Below are 16,948 nucleotides of genomic sequence, written 5' to 3' on the forward strand. Positions count from 1 at the left end.
GGTTTGACTTAAAAGTCCACTGTAATGGGTAAAGGTCGCTCTTAACCTGGCCATTGAGGGGCTCAGGTGAAGCAGATGAAAAGGAGATGAGGGGTGTGCCTCATTGCTTCAATCTCATATCAGAGAGAGCATCAAAGAAAGTGTGGGAGTTCAGAAAGCAGGAACTCTCTCCACATTATTGACTCGATTAGATCTTGGGTATTTATCTCATTGCTTCAACCAGGTACTGGGAGCAAAGAGAGGACACACTGAATAGTGGGGGATAGATTACTTATCCCTACCTTCCACCAATTGCCTTACTTGAAGGACTTTTCCTGCTTAGGACAAATATAAACAAACACAGGCATTGCCTCTTAAGGAGGACTTCAGACAGTTTGCCCGGTCAAATAACAGACCGGGTCTCCAGACTACATGAAGAAGAAGTAATTATACCTCAAAGCAAATGCTAAAAAGCAAAGCAAGCAATCAAGTTCAAAGAACTTAGGCAACTAAAGCACCTGAAAAAGTCAAACTAATTAGTAAACAGTTCAACAATTAAAACAAAGAGAAATGAACCAAAAGTCAACCACAGAGGGACCAATTGTGCAAGGCACAAAGACTCAAGCATATGAGTCACCTACAAAACAAGGTGTTAGCACATGATAAACAAACCAACTCAATCAAAATTGAAAGGTCTTTGGAGCATTGGTGCTCAACCTGAAACAAACAGCTCAATTGTAAGCTTACAAGACCACTAGGACTAGCCTAGGGTCAAAGATGAAAGAAAAGGTCAAGGCAGCAAGCAATATTCAATCAAAGTCAAATTCAATCATGTAAGAACCAAACACAATTGGATTCAAACTTATATCATGCATCAAAGTCATTTCATATGCAAAAGAATGCAAAGCATAGCAAAGGAAGCATGCAAAAGTCAACAGCAAAGACTTCATCCAAAAGTCAACTCAAACATTTTCAAAAATCATGAAATAAATCACACTCAATCCTAACATCTAACATGGTATACATGTCAAATTTCATGGCATTTGGATGAGAGGAAGGCAGTCAAGTAAAATCATGAAGTCAAACCAAATTCAATTAAGCATGGTGAAAGTCAACAAGCATGGGTCAACTTCAAAAAATCATATCAATTTGAAAACAGAAGATAAATGAATGAAATTTACACCAATGCAAAGCTTGAGATGTCTAGTTATCACATATGAAATTTCATGGTCATACAATAAGATATGAGAATTTCATAAAGGATTTGGCAAGGTATAGCACAAAAAGTCAACAAATGACCAAGCATGGAAGAAAATTCTCAATCAAATGGAAAACAGCAAGATTAATTCCAAGAAAATTCATACATCAATTAGACATACAAGGGATCATTCATGCAAAATTTCAAGTGATTTGGATAAGAGGAAGCATGTGAACAAAATTAGGGAAAATGCATGATCATGGTATAGCAACAATTGTAACACATGACTTCAAAAAATCATAACTATCAATCCACAAATGATAAATGCACAAACTTGATATGGAAATGAAGGTCAATGTGTGTAGTTCTACCACAAAAAATTTCAAGCTCATTGGATGCAATATGACAATTTCACAAAGAGAATGGCACAATGTATCATTTATGCATACATGTCAAGAAAATAATTATCAATTAAAAACCAGCCAATGGAAAATTAATTAAAATTCACCATAAAATAGTAGACATCTTTGTGATCATTATGCAAGAAATTTCATAATTTTTGGAATTAAAATGAGCAAGAAATGAATTGTTGAAGTTTGATGAATAAATGAACAAAGCATGAAATACATAGCATGATCAATGGTCAAACACAAGTCAACGTGTGGCAAATGTGTAATTCTGCAGTCACTTATTGAAGTGCTGCGTTTTGGGCAAGGCAAATGAAATGTTTTCATTGGCTGTTGTCCAATGAAACAGTAAATTGCCCAATGGAATGAATTTCTGGGTTTAAGACATAAACCCTAGGGTTTGGCCAACAGCAAAACAGGTTTTGCTTCAAACAATCGTTCAAAACACCTCAAATGCACAGCAACAACTAAACATGGCATTGGCATTTCTAAGCTCAACAGCAACACAAAACTTCGACCAACAATTCCAACAGCATAGCATTCATCATGTAGACAGCTTATGTTCAAACAACAGCAAAGTATTATGTTCATCATGCAATCAAACAGTCATCATCACTATGCAACAATCAAACACTCACGGCCAAATACAGCTAACACAAAAACATGTAGATTTTATGAGCTAAATCAAAACAGCAGCAGCATATTCATCACTGTCATGTAATCATCATAACAGCAAGTAAGCAAGAGCATTCAACATTTCCAATCAAAATCACTGCAATCAAAAATCATAGCTCACGAACAAACATGGTAATGATGCAACCACACTCATGCACACTTAAACAGTACAAACCATACACATTCATGCAGAATTCTGGCAAGATTTTAAGGTTTCAAAACGGCAGGGCATTGACAGCATTGGTATTCATCATCATCATTCAAACAACAAACCAAACAACAGCATATGAATGCAGTTCATGAGGGTTTTCTAAACTGCAGCATGATATCATGGTGATGTTCACACAGCCAATCAAACAACAGCATATGACAGCATAGCATATTCAACAACAGCAATGGTCGTGGCACTTCAAGCAAGCTCCTCAACATCAAACAAATTTTAACAACATTACACAACAGCACAGCATTCATGATGGTGTTCACACAACAAACAGACAATAGTAAGACATCCTTATGATAATTCCAAAATCAACACCAAAACTCGATCAGCAGACAACAGCATACATCATCCAAGCAAAGTCTGGACAGGACAAGTATTTTGACAGCAGCATGTAAAACATTGATCATACAACACCAACATTCATGACCAAACATAACAAATACCAACATATGAATTTTATGAGCAAGGTTCAGGAAGTTTCAAACAGCAGCATTGGCATATGTAGCAGCAAGCATTTGACCAACAATTTCAACAGCATACAAACATCATTATCATTCAACCGCAAACCAAGCAAAAGCACATAGGTAGCATGGCATATGTACTTATGTAACATCAATCATCAACCAAACAAACATTAACCAACAGCATGGTATGGGTGAGGTCTATGCAGTAAGCAGGTTGACAGCATACAGTAATCAAATGGATTTTAGGCAGTGCTTATAAGGTTCAAAACAGCAGGGCAAGCTTCATCATCTTTAATAAATAACATTCGAAACAAGCACCATTCAAAAAGCAAGGCATAAATGGTTCATGCAGCAAGCAGGCCGACAGCAGGGTTTGAAATTCACACATCAAAAATCATCCATTTGCAGTATGGCTAACAGCATTAACAAGACAATATGGGAAATAGCTGTAAAGCCTCAACAGCAACATGTATGTGTTTACCATCATAAAAACAATCTTCAAGCCAAATCAGACAAGAACATGGCATTGGTACTGCATCATGTAACATCCAACAGCACAAACCATACACAACAGCCACAAACCATACACAACAGCAGCACAACAAATTCTAACAGCATTTATGATTCACACGCAGCAGCAGGGGTATTAACATTCAATGGTTCATTCTAATCAACACCAAACAAGTTCAAACAAAAATTCAAAAAAGCAGCAAGGCAATGAAACATTAACCATCGAGGCAACATCAAACCAACACAAACCAAATACATTTCATGTGGATATAAAGTTTCAAAAATGCAGCATGGTTAAGCCTCATGTCATCATCATTATAACACCAAAATTCGAGCAAGCAAACAGCAATGGTAATGATCATCTATCATTTTAGCAAACCTAGCTAACAGCAAAACAAGATGATCATGGGAGTTTATCTGGAAGTGAGCCTTAGGTTTTTCAAAACAAGCAGCAAAGTTTATGTTCCAGCTTTATCAATCAGTCAAAACCAACAGCAACATGGAATTTCAAGCACCAAAAGACAAACAGCATGAACAAATGATTGTGATATTCATATTGCAAACAGACAACAGCAACATTCATGTTTTAAAACTGCAGCAAGGTTTAGCATGGCATCAATGTGTTCATCCATATCCAAACAAAATTTGATCAGCATACAATCAACATGGTATTGGCTCAGGTAATATCAATTAGCAACTAAATAAACACGAGCATAGTTCCATGTAATTAACATTGAGGTCATGGTAATTGCAGTTCCAACAATACATAACTGATATGGCATTGTTAATGTCCATAATGCAACCAAACAACAGCATACAATATGTTCATGCATGGATTTCAGGACAATTCAAATGGGATTTCAAGAAAAATGCAGCAAGGTTTTCATGTGTAGCACCACCCAATGACAAAGCAAGACATGGATCTTGGAAAATTCTGGGCCTACTCATGATTCAAGCATAACAGTAGCAACAACATCAGGTTCATGCTCATGATTCAACAACAACTCGAAATCAAACAAACATGACAACCACATAACCACATTCATAATGCTTATGCAACATAAATCAACAGCTACCAACACACATGAACTAGATTCTTGAAGCAAAAGGGCTAGGGTTTAACAGCAGCTTGCCTTCATCATCACCAAGAACTCAAAATTCGAAATATCCAGAAACAAAAAATAAGCATATCAATGTGATCCTTATGCATCATACATACCTAATCAAGTCATAATTTTCATGAAAATCTCAGCATCACAGCAAATCGATGGAAAGCACATTCAAGCATACAAATGAAAACTCATATTTCTCTCAGCATAACCAACCATTTCAAGTAAATGAACACTCATTAGAATCAGTATTTAAGGATCTTTCACAAACATAGTATGGCATGGCAAAAAGAGAAGATAGATTACTTACTTGTTTTGGAAGAAAATGTTGAAACAGTAGTGCTTTGGTCGATTCAAGCTCAAACAGTTGGAGATGGTGCTTGGTAGTGAAGGATGATGAAGCTTGTTCAGCTCAAACTTGCTTTGAAACTTCCACCACTCGAATTGCCATTGGAGATGCTTTGAAGATGCAGAGCTTGAAAGAGGGTTACAGTTGAGAAATGATGTGCAAAAACAATCCCAAATGATGTTTAGATGATGGAGGAAACAAGGTTATTCGAGGGTTTTCAAGGGTTTATGCAGAAAAAAGCCAATTGCCAAAAATGCAAGAAGAGAGAATGAGGGTTTTTGGTCTGTGGAGGCTGTGAACACTAGGGCTGCCAATGTCAGAAAAGAGACTTTATATGTCTGTTTTAGATTGGTTTAAGGAATGATAAGCTGGATTAGCTTAATGAGCTCCATTTGCCAAAATTGCTAACTATGCACAAAGTGGAAAATGGGAGGTGTTTGTCTGCTTGAGTGGGCTTGGACAGACTGCAAATGGACATTCAAATTGCTGTTTTGTGTGCTGCAGACCTGCTGTACTTGCCTTGCTTCTCTTCCCATCATTTTGCCTACTTGCCAATTTTTGTATTTTGGTCTATAATTGTGGCATAAGGGTGAAATGAGCATGGTTTAAGAATTGGAACAAGTCACAAATAATATATGGAACATTTTCCAATTGGTAAAAATGAGAAAAAGTCAAAAACTCAAAAAGTCAAAGTTTGGTCAAACTTTGAATTTAAATGCAAAAGGTCCAAAAATGCCATTTTGAATGGTGAGGTTTTAGGTCATGAAATTTATATTTTTGGAAAGAGGATGAAAAATGTGATGTGTAGGAAAAAACCCCACCAAATTTGGCCTTATGGTTTGAGAGATATGGCTTGTTGAAGTTCAAAATTTGGTGAAAATGATTTGATCATATCTTGACAACCACACATGGGATTTTGATGCTCTTGGACTTTTTGAAAATGGGAAGACAAGATCTTCAACTTTCATGTTGGGCAAAAATTCATTTGAAGCTTGTATCATGATGTAAGTTTAAGATCAAGAAGTTTCCATTTTTGGCAGTTGAAATTACAGGTCCACTTGCTATTTCTGGAAAATTTCTGATTTCACTTGATTTTCTTCCATGATGAGGTTGAACATGATAGATGAGGCTTATACAAGTATGAATGAACTTCTTCAGATCAATTCTATCCATCAAATTCCTGATTAAATCAACTGTTGACCAAGTTTGACTTTTCTAGGGTTTTGGACTGATTGAACTTCTTCTGATGAATTCCAAACCCTAATTCCTTGAGAAATTGATTTCAAATGATGTCCCAAGATGTATGAACCTTTGATTAATGATCATGGTGCCCAAATTCCACAAGAATGGCCACCATCCATTGCTTTGACTGATCAATGACTGACTTTGACCTAATTGCTGATGATTGCTTCCACTGCAAGCAACAGGGTTAGACTGACAATACTTTTGTACTTTTTGAATGATAAACATATGAAAGCAGAGATATACAAATGCAAAGTATGCTTGGTGATCAAGAAACAAAACCCACAAGGCAAACTATCCACTAAGAGGAAAGCAAAGGTATGCAAAGATCCTTGAGGTCATGATATGAATGATATGGGCCATGAGGGATCTTAGGGCCCAAAATTGGGGTCTTACAAATATAAAAATGACGATGAAATTAATAATGGAATGAAAGCAAACTTGCAAAGAAAATAAAATAAAGTAAAAGATTTTGCATTTGAATGGAAATTGTGTTTCCGAATTCATACATTTTTCTCAGTGAAAACTCGTTTTTCTCTACGCTGGGTATTTTGAGTCTTTTTGAGTTTTTGTAGTTAAATAAATGAACACACTGAATCCTAACACTAGAACTCCTATTTATACAAGTGTAAAATAATTGTTTTGTAACGTTCTTTTCCTCAGCATTCGTCACGTAGAGTTTTGCATGCGTTTCGCTTTTGAACGTCTCCCATATGTCCTTTTTTGGATAAAAATGAGAAGTAGTTACTTTTGAAAGTATTCTTTCGTGCTAAATGTTATATGTCCATGTATCTTGTCAGCATCGAAATCTCAAACTCAATTTATGTCGAAATGATGAACTAAATATCTCCTTCCAGAAAATACTATGTCCCAATCTTCACTTCTCATCCTGAGACTTTAATCACTTTTATTATGTTGATATTTTGATCCTATCGAAAATCCCAGCTAACACACGGTTGGTCAACCGTAATGGTATCCCTTTAGTTACCGTGGTGAAAGGGTTTTTACATGGTAGTGTGTTATGGAGAAAGAAATCTTAATTGAATCTTCATCATATATGGACGAGATCACTGCCTAAATTAAAAGAGAACAACCCAAATATGGATTACTATATAGAAATACTCTTTCCATACTTGAATAAGATGAGCTTGAGTGCTAATTTGTGGTTTTAGGCTGAGTCTTTGTTTATGTTAATTGTACACCACACTATTGCTTCATTCATATCACAAGGCATAGTAGTGGATTTGTTTATTTGAATTGTAAATTCAACAAGTTATTATTCTAATTGTTGTTGAATCACTAGGGTTAGTGGCTAAGAGAAAGTGTCAGGAGTTCTCATATTTAATGGGATACCTGTATAGAAAGACACTTGGGTAGAATTAAGAAGAATGGTATTGAACAATTGGTTTGTTCATCTAAGACACTCTATACTAATTATATAACAAGAGTGGATATTTTTCTTGGGTAGAGTGTCCCCCAAATGTAGGTGTTGTTTACTTGAATTGGGTGAACAATTCTTGGTGTTCTTTATTGCTTTTACCTTGATATATTATTGTCATCCTAATGTGTTTATTCTTGTATAATAAGTTGGACAAGTTGTCCCAGACATCTGGTCCAACATCAGTCTCTTGATATATATATATATATATATATATATATATATATATATATATATATATATATATATATATATATATATATATATATATATATATATATATATATATATATATATATATATATATATATATATATATATAGACACACACACATAGACATACGCATATCACCTCGGGTATTTTATAAATCGAGAGTAAAGTAGTGTATTTAAAAAAAATATGAATATGAAGTGGTTGGGGGTCAAACCCAATACTAGTTCCACCTTTCCCCTTAGTTGCAGATAGACCGAGGAAAAACGTGGCGACTTTCCATGACACCCTTCATTATGCACCTAGAAAACCCAGATAATAATTATTTCTCAACCAAGATAAAATAGATTATTCGTAGTAATGGACTGACTCTTTCTAATATATGGAGTAACTGACCCCTCTAAACTAATTATATTTTCCTTGCAGTTCCCACAGAATAAGATTCCCACCAGAGACAATTCATTAAAGAGGAGTCTTTCTTGATTTAGAGAGTGTCTCTTGTCCTTTTTGCTTTAGAATTACAGAGTCGTCTGCCCATCTTTTTGTGACTTGTAACTTAGTGGTATCTATTTGGTATAGGATTTTAATGGTTGGGTTGGTCCGTAGTTTTACCCAGAAATCCCATGACTCTTTTTCATATGTTTTCCCTCTTGGTGATCCTTATAGGTTTATTGGGTGTTTTATGATTTGATATGATGTGATATGATCGATATAGAAATATCATAATGATATTGTGTTCTTAGATAAATTAATGAGTGTGAAGAACGTGGAAGATATGAGTATCCTTTTGGTTTGAAAATAGTATCTTGATAGGTTTATGGAGGACTCTTGTGTTTTCTCGGCATGGCTCAAAAACGGTATCAAACATTTGTATCAATAGCGACTTGAGTGTCTTTGATCTCCCCTTAATATATTCTTATTATTTGCTGGAGATTGATTTTTGTTTTTTTGCCGATCTTTGGTTGGGGAACTCTAACTTTTATGCTCTTCTTGTGGTGCATTTGTTTTTGCCGTACTAGATTTTTCTTCCTTTTTGTATTTAGTTTTGATGTGTTTTTTTTTTTTTTGTGTGTAGTGGTGTTGTATAGTTGTTGTTTTTTTCTATTTCTTTTTAGTTGGTTGCTTTAATACTTCTTATGTCTTCACCGATCTCCTCTTTGTTTATTTGGTCTTAGTGTCTCTTCTATCTATATATTATATTTACTTTTAAAATAAAAAGTAGCACCGCACAATAGAGAATTAAACAAGAAAAATAAATTTTGTCGTTATATTTTTATATTAAATGATCTAAAATAAAAAACTAAGTAAAGGGAAATGTGCTGTTGACAATTAGTCAACCGTTACCAACAAAGACATCAAACATTTGATAAAAAATTGACAACTATATAAAAATTTATTCAAGCAGCAAAAACAAGTTTGTGTTCACATAAATTTAAAACTTAACATAAAATCATAGAAATTAATGTTTTACCTAAGTGACAAATAAAAAGGTTTATTTAAGAATTGTTTTGAAACTTGCAACACAAAATTACTTAAAATTGATAATATTGTTTTAGTTAGTTTGAATCATGCGCTGAATTCATCGAACTGTATATCCAAAAACTAGCATGCATTTTTTAAGTACAACATGCCCCATGCCTTCATCTGAAAATCAGAGAGTTGAAGGAATTAAAGAAGGAAGAACAATTTATGTGCAGCTTTATGTTCACTTTAATTATATATTGCAAAGACCATGCTGTCACTGATATTACGTTCCATTCTTTTGACTAATAAAAGAAGATTGATCAAATATCACTGTTTCTTGGTGTACTACGGTCTTCTGATGATTTGGAAAAGTCTCCAATTAATTTCCAAACATGGGATACAAAGTCAGAGACAATAAAAAAACAAAATTCCAGAAAGTGAAGCGATTCTATCATATAATTGAAAAGCAAAAGATGTGATTTAGAGAAAGGTGACAAGGGAAGAAATTCTTTTCTGGCTACGTGGGGGTACAATGATATGAATAATAAATAAATAAATAAAGAAGAAAAGTTTAATTCAAAAGGTTTGGTAATAAAAAGAATATAAATAGAGACATTGAAAATTATATTAGTGGACATGGCAGAGTAAGGTTAAAGAAAGAAAGAAAAGTGATAAAAAGCAAAGGTAAGCTGCCCATACTCTGATCTCATATTTTTCTCCATCATCTTTTCGTCTGATGTGAACTATTGTGGGGCTGATTAAAATATTTATATCACTGCCTTTACCGAATGAAGACAGTTATATATTATATTTAATATATAATATATGTAAATATTCATATTTAACTCTTCTTTGATTTAGGTTTTTTTTTTTAATGACAGATAGTTATATAGATAAAAGAAGAAAAAAAAGTATAATACAAAGTGTAGTTAATAAACGACACAAAATGTATATAGAAAACACAACAGAGACCGAGCTATATAATAAGTGAACTCCAAAACTAAGATAATAAAGGTATAATACATAAAAAAAAAAATGCTACTGTAGTTTTCTGTCTTCAATTGATTATAAGAATGAAATATTTTTTCCATTAAATGTTCTAGGTGTTTGAAACACTTTTAATGATGAGAGAAAGAAAAAATAAGAAAATAAATATTGTATTATTAAATTGAATGATAATATTGAATTATAAAATGTCTATTTATATATATTAAGTGGCTTTAACACTTAAAAAGTAACAAACTAAATTACATACTTTAAATCCTAATTAGCTTTGGATTTATGTCACACAACTCAACTTGGATTATATCTAATATCTCAACATACCACTTTATAATCCAAGTTGTCGAAACACACTAATCATTGTCGATCTGAACTATTCTTAATTTCTTTCTCAACGTTAAAAACCTATCGAACTTCAATCTTTTGGTGAAAATATCGGTAAATTGTGTTTTACTTAAGCAATGTCTTACTTCAAGTTCTCCTTAATGTACCTTCCCCTTAAGAAGTGAAATCTAACTTCTATGTGCTTACTTCTTCCATGCAAAACTGGATTCTTCGCAAGATTTATGACTGACTTGTTGTCAATCTGCAGTACCAGTGGTTTCTTCACTTCGACCTCGATCTCTTCTAGCACATATCTAATCCAAATTACTTGATACGCAACATAGAATTTTGCTATATATTCAGTCTCACACGACGATAATGCCACCATAGGTTGCTTTCTCGAGTACCATGAGATTGCACTACTAGAATATGTCATTTTAGCCTCCTAGTTTAGAGTCGGCCACCGACACGGACACTATTAGTGTCGGCTAAGTCTACGGTAACGAACTCTATTTAGGTACATTTTTTAAAACCGATTATTTTTTTATTAGTGTCGGCAAATCTAACTCTACTTGTTCTGTTATCTTTAAATAATGTTTAATTAATTAATTTAGAGTCGGTGCGACCGATTCTATTTAGTAGCATTATTTTTTAATTATTATTTATTTACTTAGATTCCGCTAAGCCGAGTCTATTTATTTTATAAATTTTAAATTCTATTTTGTTCTATTATTAGAGTCGGCGTGGCTGATTCTATTTAATCACATATTTATTTCAATTCTATTTTTTATTTAAATCAATTAGTTAGAGTCGGCTCTTCCGACACTTTTTGATAACATAAACTTTTGTTTTATTTATTTAATTAGTTAGAGTCTATATATTTTATTTTTAAATATTTTACTTATTATTTAGAGTTCGTATGGCTGACTCTATTCTTATAACATATTTTTTTTATCTATAATATATATATATATATATATATATATATATATATATATATATATATATATTATATATATATATATATATATATATATATATATTTTAGTCTTAAGTATTTTATTTATTATTTAGAGTCCGCTTGGCGGACTCTATGGAATTTTCTATTTCGGACAAAAAATTACACATCAGTTTATTTCCCTCTTTCCTTTTCCCTCGTCATATTTCACTCTCCCTCCCTTTCATTTCACAAAACCAAAACACTTTCATCTCAAGTCATTTCCATGGAGTTTTGGTTCGCGAATCCCTAATTCGTGAATCCCTTCGTGAATCCCTTTTTCCGTTAATCACTTTTTTCCCTAATTCGTGAACCGATTCGTGAATCCCTAATTCGTGAATCCATTGAAGAATCCCTAATTCAAAATCCCTCGTTAAAGGGTTTCTGAATCATCAAAGGTAATGCATTTTCATCTCAAGTCATTTCCATGGAGTTTTGGTTCATGTGTATGAGATAGTCATATGTTTTATGTTTTCTAAATGTAGGTTTTCAAGAACTATCGGCTTTGTGGATGCAGGAAACAACTTTTCTTTGCAAGTTTATTATTGTTTCCAAATATGTTTAAAGTCTCCTTTAAGTCTGAAACTACAAAAATCAAAGTATTTGCTAATGGGTTTTCTGAATGTAGGTTTTCAAGAATGCTCATCTTACTTAGTGGAGGCAGTAAGCAGTTGTTGAATGCAAGTTAATTTGGAATCGAAGCACTATATCATCCGGGATTTTGCAAAGACAACTATTTCTCAAGGTTAGTCATCCCTATGTTAATTTGGAACCAAACTGAACAGTTAGTGTTTGCATCAGTTAGTATTTCTCAAGGTTGGGGTTATAATTTATTTTGAAGGAAATGTTTTTTCTGGACTCAAATTTAGTTACTGTTTGCATCAGTAGTGAAAGCTGTGTTTGTGAAAGCTGTATAGTTTCTATGATACTCCTGTTATGAACATATGTGTGGTGTTAAATGTGATTTTGATTGCTCTGCTATATAGTTTCTACCTGTGTTTGTGAAAGCTGTATAGTTTCTACTTGTATCTTATACGCATCACTTATTTTAAACTTTTGTGAAGGAAACTCTTACATCTCAACAATCGTCTTAATCTAAATGGCAACTGTATGTTCTAAAATGTTTTTTATAGACTAGAAAATCTGGTTTTGGAGTAATAATTTTACTGTTTGATGAATAACTTTGATTTTTCATTAAAGATGGTTGGTCTACAATGTGTGTATTACCTAGTTTTGAAAATAAAACTAATGTTTTCTATTTATCTTAGTGTATACGACTTAGAGGTTGTCGTCTATCTCTTTTTTCATGTTCATGTATTTTACAACATTCAATTTTTTACATTTCAATTTTCCTTGGGTGTGATATACTTTATGTTATCATACATTTACTTTTACGGTCTTCTCACCCAATAAACCAATCCATGAAAGAACATGTTCCCTTGTTCCTTGTTTTACAACTTCAGCTTTAGTGGATTTATTGTTTAAACAAAAGTAAATAGTATAAATATGTAGAAGCTTTGAATGTTTGTTGATTAGAAAATAGTTTAGCTGAGTAGTTCAATTGAAAATACCTATATTTATAGTTTGGCCACTTTTACCTAAATTCAATCTCAGACTTTAGTTGTCTTGAAGCTATTTTTCCATGCCTTCACACTAAATTGAAAAGGCTCTGAATGTTGAAAATAGTTTCCGTATCTCTTTTTCACACCTCTCCCATATTAAAACAATGTTATTTACCACATATTAAAACCAATTGCCTAAGTTTAAAACTATAAATTAGAAACTATTTCTTTAGTGTGGCTTTCTAGTGCCAAATAATCAAAATGATTAGATAAGGTCCTGTCATGGTGTAGTTGATTTCTTAATCATAATAATTTTCTATGGTTTCTTGAGGCTAGTTTTGTCTTGCATCCTTTGTGCTATTTTAAGCTAATCTCTATTATGCATTAATGTTTAATAAATATTTTAAAACAATTTATGTTTTCAATATCATTGACTACTGTTATGTGAAGAGAATTTAAATTTACATATGTTAAATTAAACTTCGGTATGAAACCAAATATTAAAGTGAGTATGAAATTGAAATGAACTCTTAAAAATTCCTTTCTATATGTTTCCTTGACTATAAAAAATGTATACAATATCATTATATTTGTGCATAAGTGGACAGATTTAATTATGTGCATGTTTAAAATAATGTGCATTAGAAACATAATGATTTTTTTTAATTATGTGCATGTTTAAAATAATAAAGTTTTAATAGCACTAAGCAAGCATAGTAATATATATTTTCGACAGTATTGTCTTTAGTCCAAATGAGGTAGCATATGCTCCATTTCAAAAACAAATTTCAGAACATATTTATTATATATGGTTCTTCCTTCTAGTTGTAGGATAATTATATCAGCCATTCATTTTTGTCTAATATATGTTTTAATTTTCAGTGGTTGACGAGTTAATTGTTTGCCTTATAGAAAATGGATCGTAGTTGGATGTACGATAGAGTATATTCCAATAGACACGGATTGAAAGAAGAGTATGTTCGCGGGGGTTAAAGACTTCGTAAAGAGGGCTTTGAAACAACATATTTGTAAATCTGAGGGAGGGATAAGGTGTCCGTGTATAAATTGCAAGTGTCTCAAGATAAGAACACCAACTAATGTTAGACTTCACTTGTATCGAGATGGATTTCAACCAGACTATTGGATTTGGACTCAACATGGAGAAGTAGAGCTCAATGTTAATACAAGGAATGATTCAAATAGTAGTGAGAATGTGCATCATGATGACCAAATTGAGGCAATGAATCAGATGGTGTATGATGCTTTTAGGTCTTATGGAGTATTCTCTCACGTGAATGATAACATAGAAGATGAGGAATATACAGAGGATGAGTTTCCCAACGAAGATGCCAAACGATTTTATGACAAGTTGATATCTTTCAACAAGCCCATTTATGAGGGAGCTACCCAATCAATATTATCAATATCTACTCAACTTCTTGAAATTAGGTCTAATTGGCATGTTCCACAAAAAGGTTTAGATTTTGTTACACAAATGCTTAAAAGTGTATGTCCAGTTCAAAAATGCTTGCCCGAGAACTATTACCAAGCAACACAGTTGGTATCTAAGTTAGGGCTAAAGGTTGAGAAGATTGATTGTTGTAAGAATGGTTGTATGTTATATTACAAGGATGATAGCAAGCTATCAGAGTGCAAATTTTGTAACGCTCCTAGGTTCATTCCTCGCAAGACTGACATGGGAAAGTACAAAGATATCCCAGTGAAGAGAATGTTCTACTTCCCAATCATTCCCAGATTACAAAGATTGTATGCATCAACTGAGTCGGCAACTGAAATGAGATGGCATCACATGAACAAAAATAGTTCCAACATCCTTCGCCACCCATCAGATGGAAAAGCATGGAAACATTTTGATGGTGTATATCCTGACTTTTCTAGGGAACCCAAAAATGTAAGGTTGGGTCTGTGTTCAAATGGTTTTACTCCTTACATTCAAGCGTCTGCTTCTCCATACTCATGTCGGCCAATAATAGTTACTCCGTATAATCTCCCCCCTGAAATGTGCATGACCAAACCATACTTGTTTTTGGCATGTCTCATACCCGGACCTAAAAACCCTAAATTAAAGATAGATGTCTACTTGCAACCATTGATTGATGATCTACATCGATTATGGTCCAATGGAATATTGACCTATGATATATCTACAAAACAAAACTTCATCATGAAAGCCTGCTTGATGTGGACAATTAATGATTTTCTAGCCTATGGTATGTTATCTGGATGGGGAACACAAGGTAAATTGACATGCCCTCATTGTATGGAACACACTGATGCTTTCACCTTGAAAAGCGGCCATAAGAATTCCTGGTTTGACTGTCATCGTTGTTTCTTGCCATCTAATCACTCCTTCAGAAGGAGTAAAAGAAGTTTCCTAAAAAATAGGGTTGTGACCAATGAGCCACCTCCCATTTCCACAGGGAAAGATATATGGGTGGTAATAAGTAATTTTCCAAAAGTTACTGAAATTGGATGGGAGGCGAAATGGAAAGAAATCGAAGGGTATGGAGTGGATCACAATTGGAAAAAGCGAAGTATTTTTTGGGATCTCCCATATTGGAAGGATAACTTGTTAAGGCATAACCTCGATGTGATGCACATAGAAAAAAACGTCTTCGATAATATATTTAACACTGTCATGAATGTTAAGGAAAAAACAAAGGATAACGAAAAGGCAAGAGAAGACTTGGCTAAATTATGCTTTCGCGGGGACTTGGAGCTCCAACCCTTAGAAAACGGAAAGAATGGTAAACCAAAGGCTAGCTACACTCTAACCAAATCTGAAGCCAAGTTGGTTTGTAAATGGCTTAAGGAATTGAAAATGCCAGATGGCTATGCTTCAAACCTCAGTAGGTGTGCCAATGTAGAAAAGGGTACGGTGCATGGGATGAAGAGCCATGATTGTCATGTTTTCATGGAATGTTTACTCCCAATTGCATTCCATTCATTGCCAGATTTGGTTTGGAAACCATTAACTGAGCTAAGTCGATTCTTTAAAGATCTTTGTTGCAATACGTTGAGGATGAACAACTTAGTTAAGTTGGATGAGAAAATTCCAATTATCATATGCAAGTTAGAAAGGATTTTTCCACCAGGTTTCTTTGACTCAATGGAGCATCTTCCAATCCATCTTGCCAAAGAAGCAATTCTAGGTGGTCCAATACAGTACCGATGGATGTATCCATTCGAAAGGTAATTGTTGTGGTTGATTTTATTAAGTTATTGCATGTTTATCATAAATTAATAAACGTGGAATGATTGAATGTGCAGATTTATGGGAGTCTCAAAGAGGGCAGTGACAAATAAGGCTAGAGTTGAAGGTTCCATGCAGTGATTATATACATCGTGAGACAAATTACTTTTGCTCTCATTATTTCAACTCTTTCCGTTTGTTGCCAACCACAAATCTTAGTAATAAACCTCATTTAGACAATGACGACATTCTACCTACAATGTCCATTCTACAAAGTGGCGGTCGACCAAGTGGGAAGTCACGAAAATATTTTCTATCTGATAAGGAATGGAAGTCTTCACATGTGCATGTCTTGAGAAATTGTGATGAGGTTAAACCATATCTTGAGTAAGTGTGCATCATAATATATTCAATCAAATTATTGATGCATATCATAATAGATATTTACTTATGAATCATGTGATTTATTTCAGCATATTCTTAGAGAACCACTCTCTAGATATAGAAGATTCATCTGGGCGCATACATATAGAGTTTCCCATATGGCTGAAGAAATATGTAAATGAGGAGACAAATGGAGTTA

General features: G+C 33.6%; 1 protein-coding gene across 1 annotated transcript; it reads left to right on the forward strand.

The window, feature by feature from the left end:
• Positions 1 to 14,127: 14,127 nt before the first annotated feature.
• LOC127078621 (uncharacterized) lies at positions 14,128 to 16,506 on the forward strand. Its single transcript, XM_051019063.1, has 2 exons — positions 14,128 to 16,364; positions 16,443 to 16,506. Exons 1-2 carry the CDS (start codon positions 14,128 to 14,130, stop codon positions 16,504 to 16,506), a joined length of 2,301 nt encoding a protein of 766 aa, XP_050875020.1.
• The last annotated feature ends 442 nt before the right edge of the window (positions 16,507 to 16,948 follow it).

This window comes from Lathyrus oleraceus, chromosome 5 (assembly GCF_024323335.1).
Source record: "Lathyrus oleraceus cultivar Zhongwan6 chromosome 5, CAAS_Psat_ZW6_1.0, whole genome shotgun sequence".
Lineage (NCBI taxonomy): Eukaryota > Viridiplantae > Streptophyta > Magnoliopsida > Fabales > Fabaceae > Lathyrus > Lathyrus oleraceus.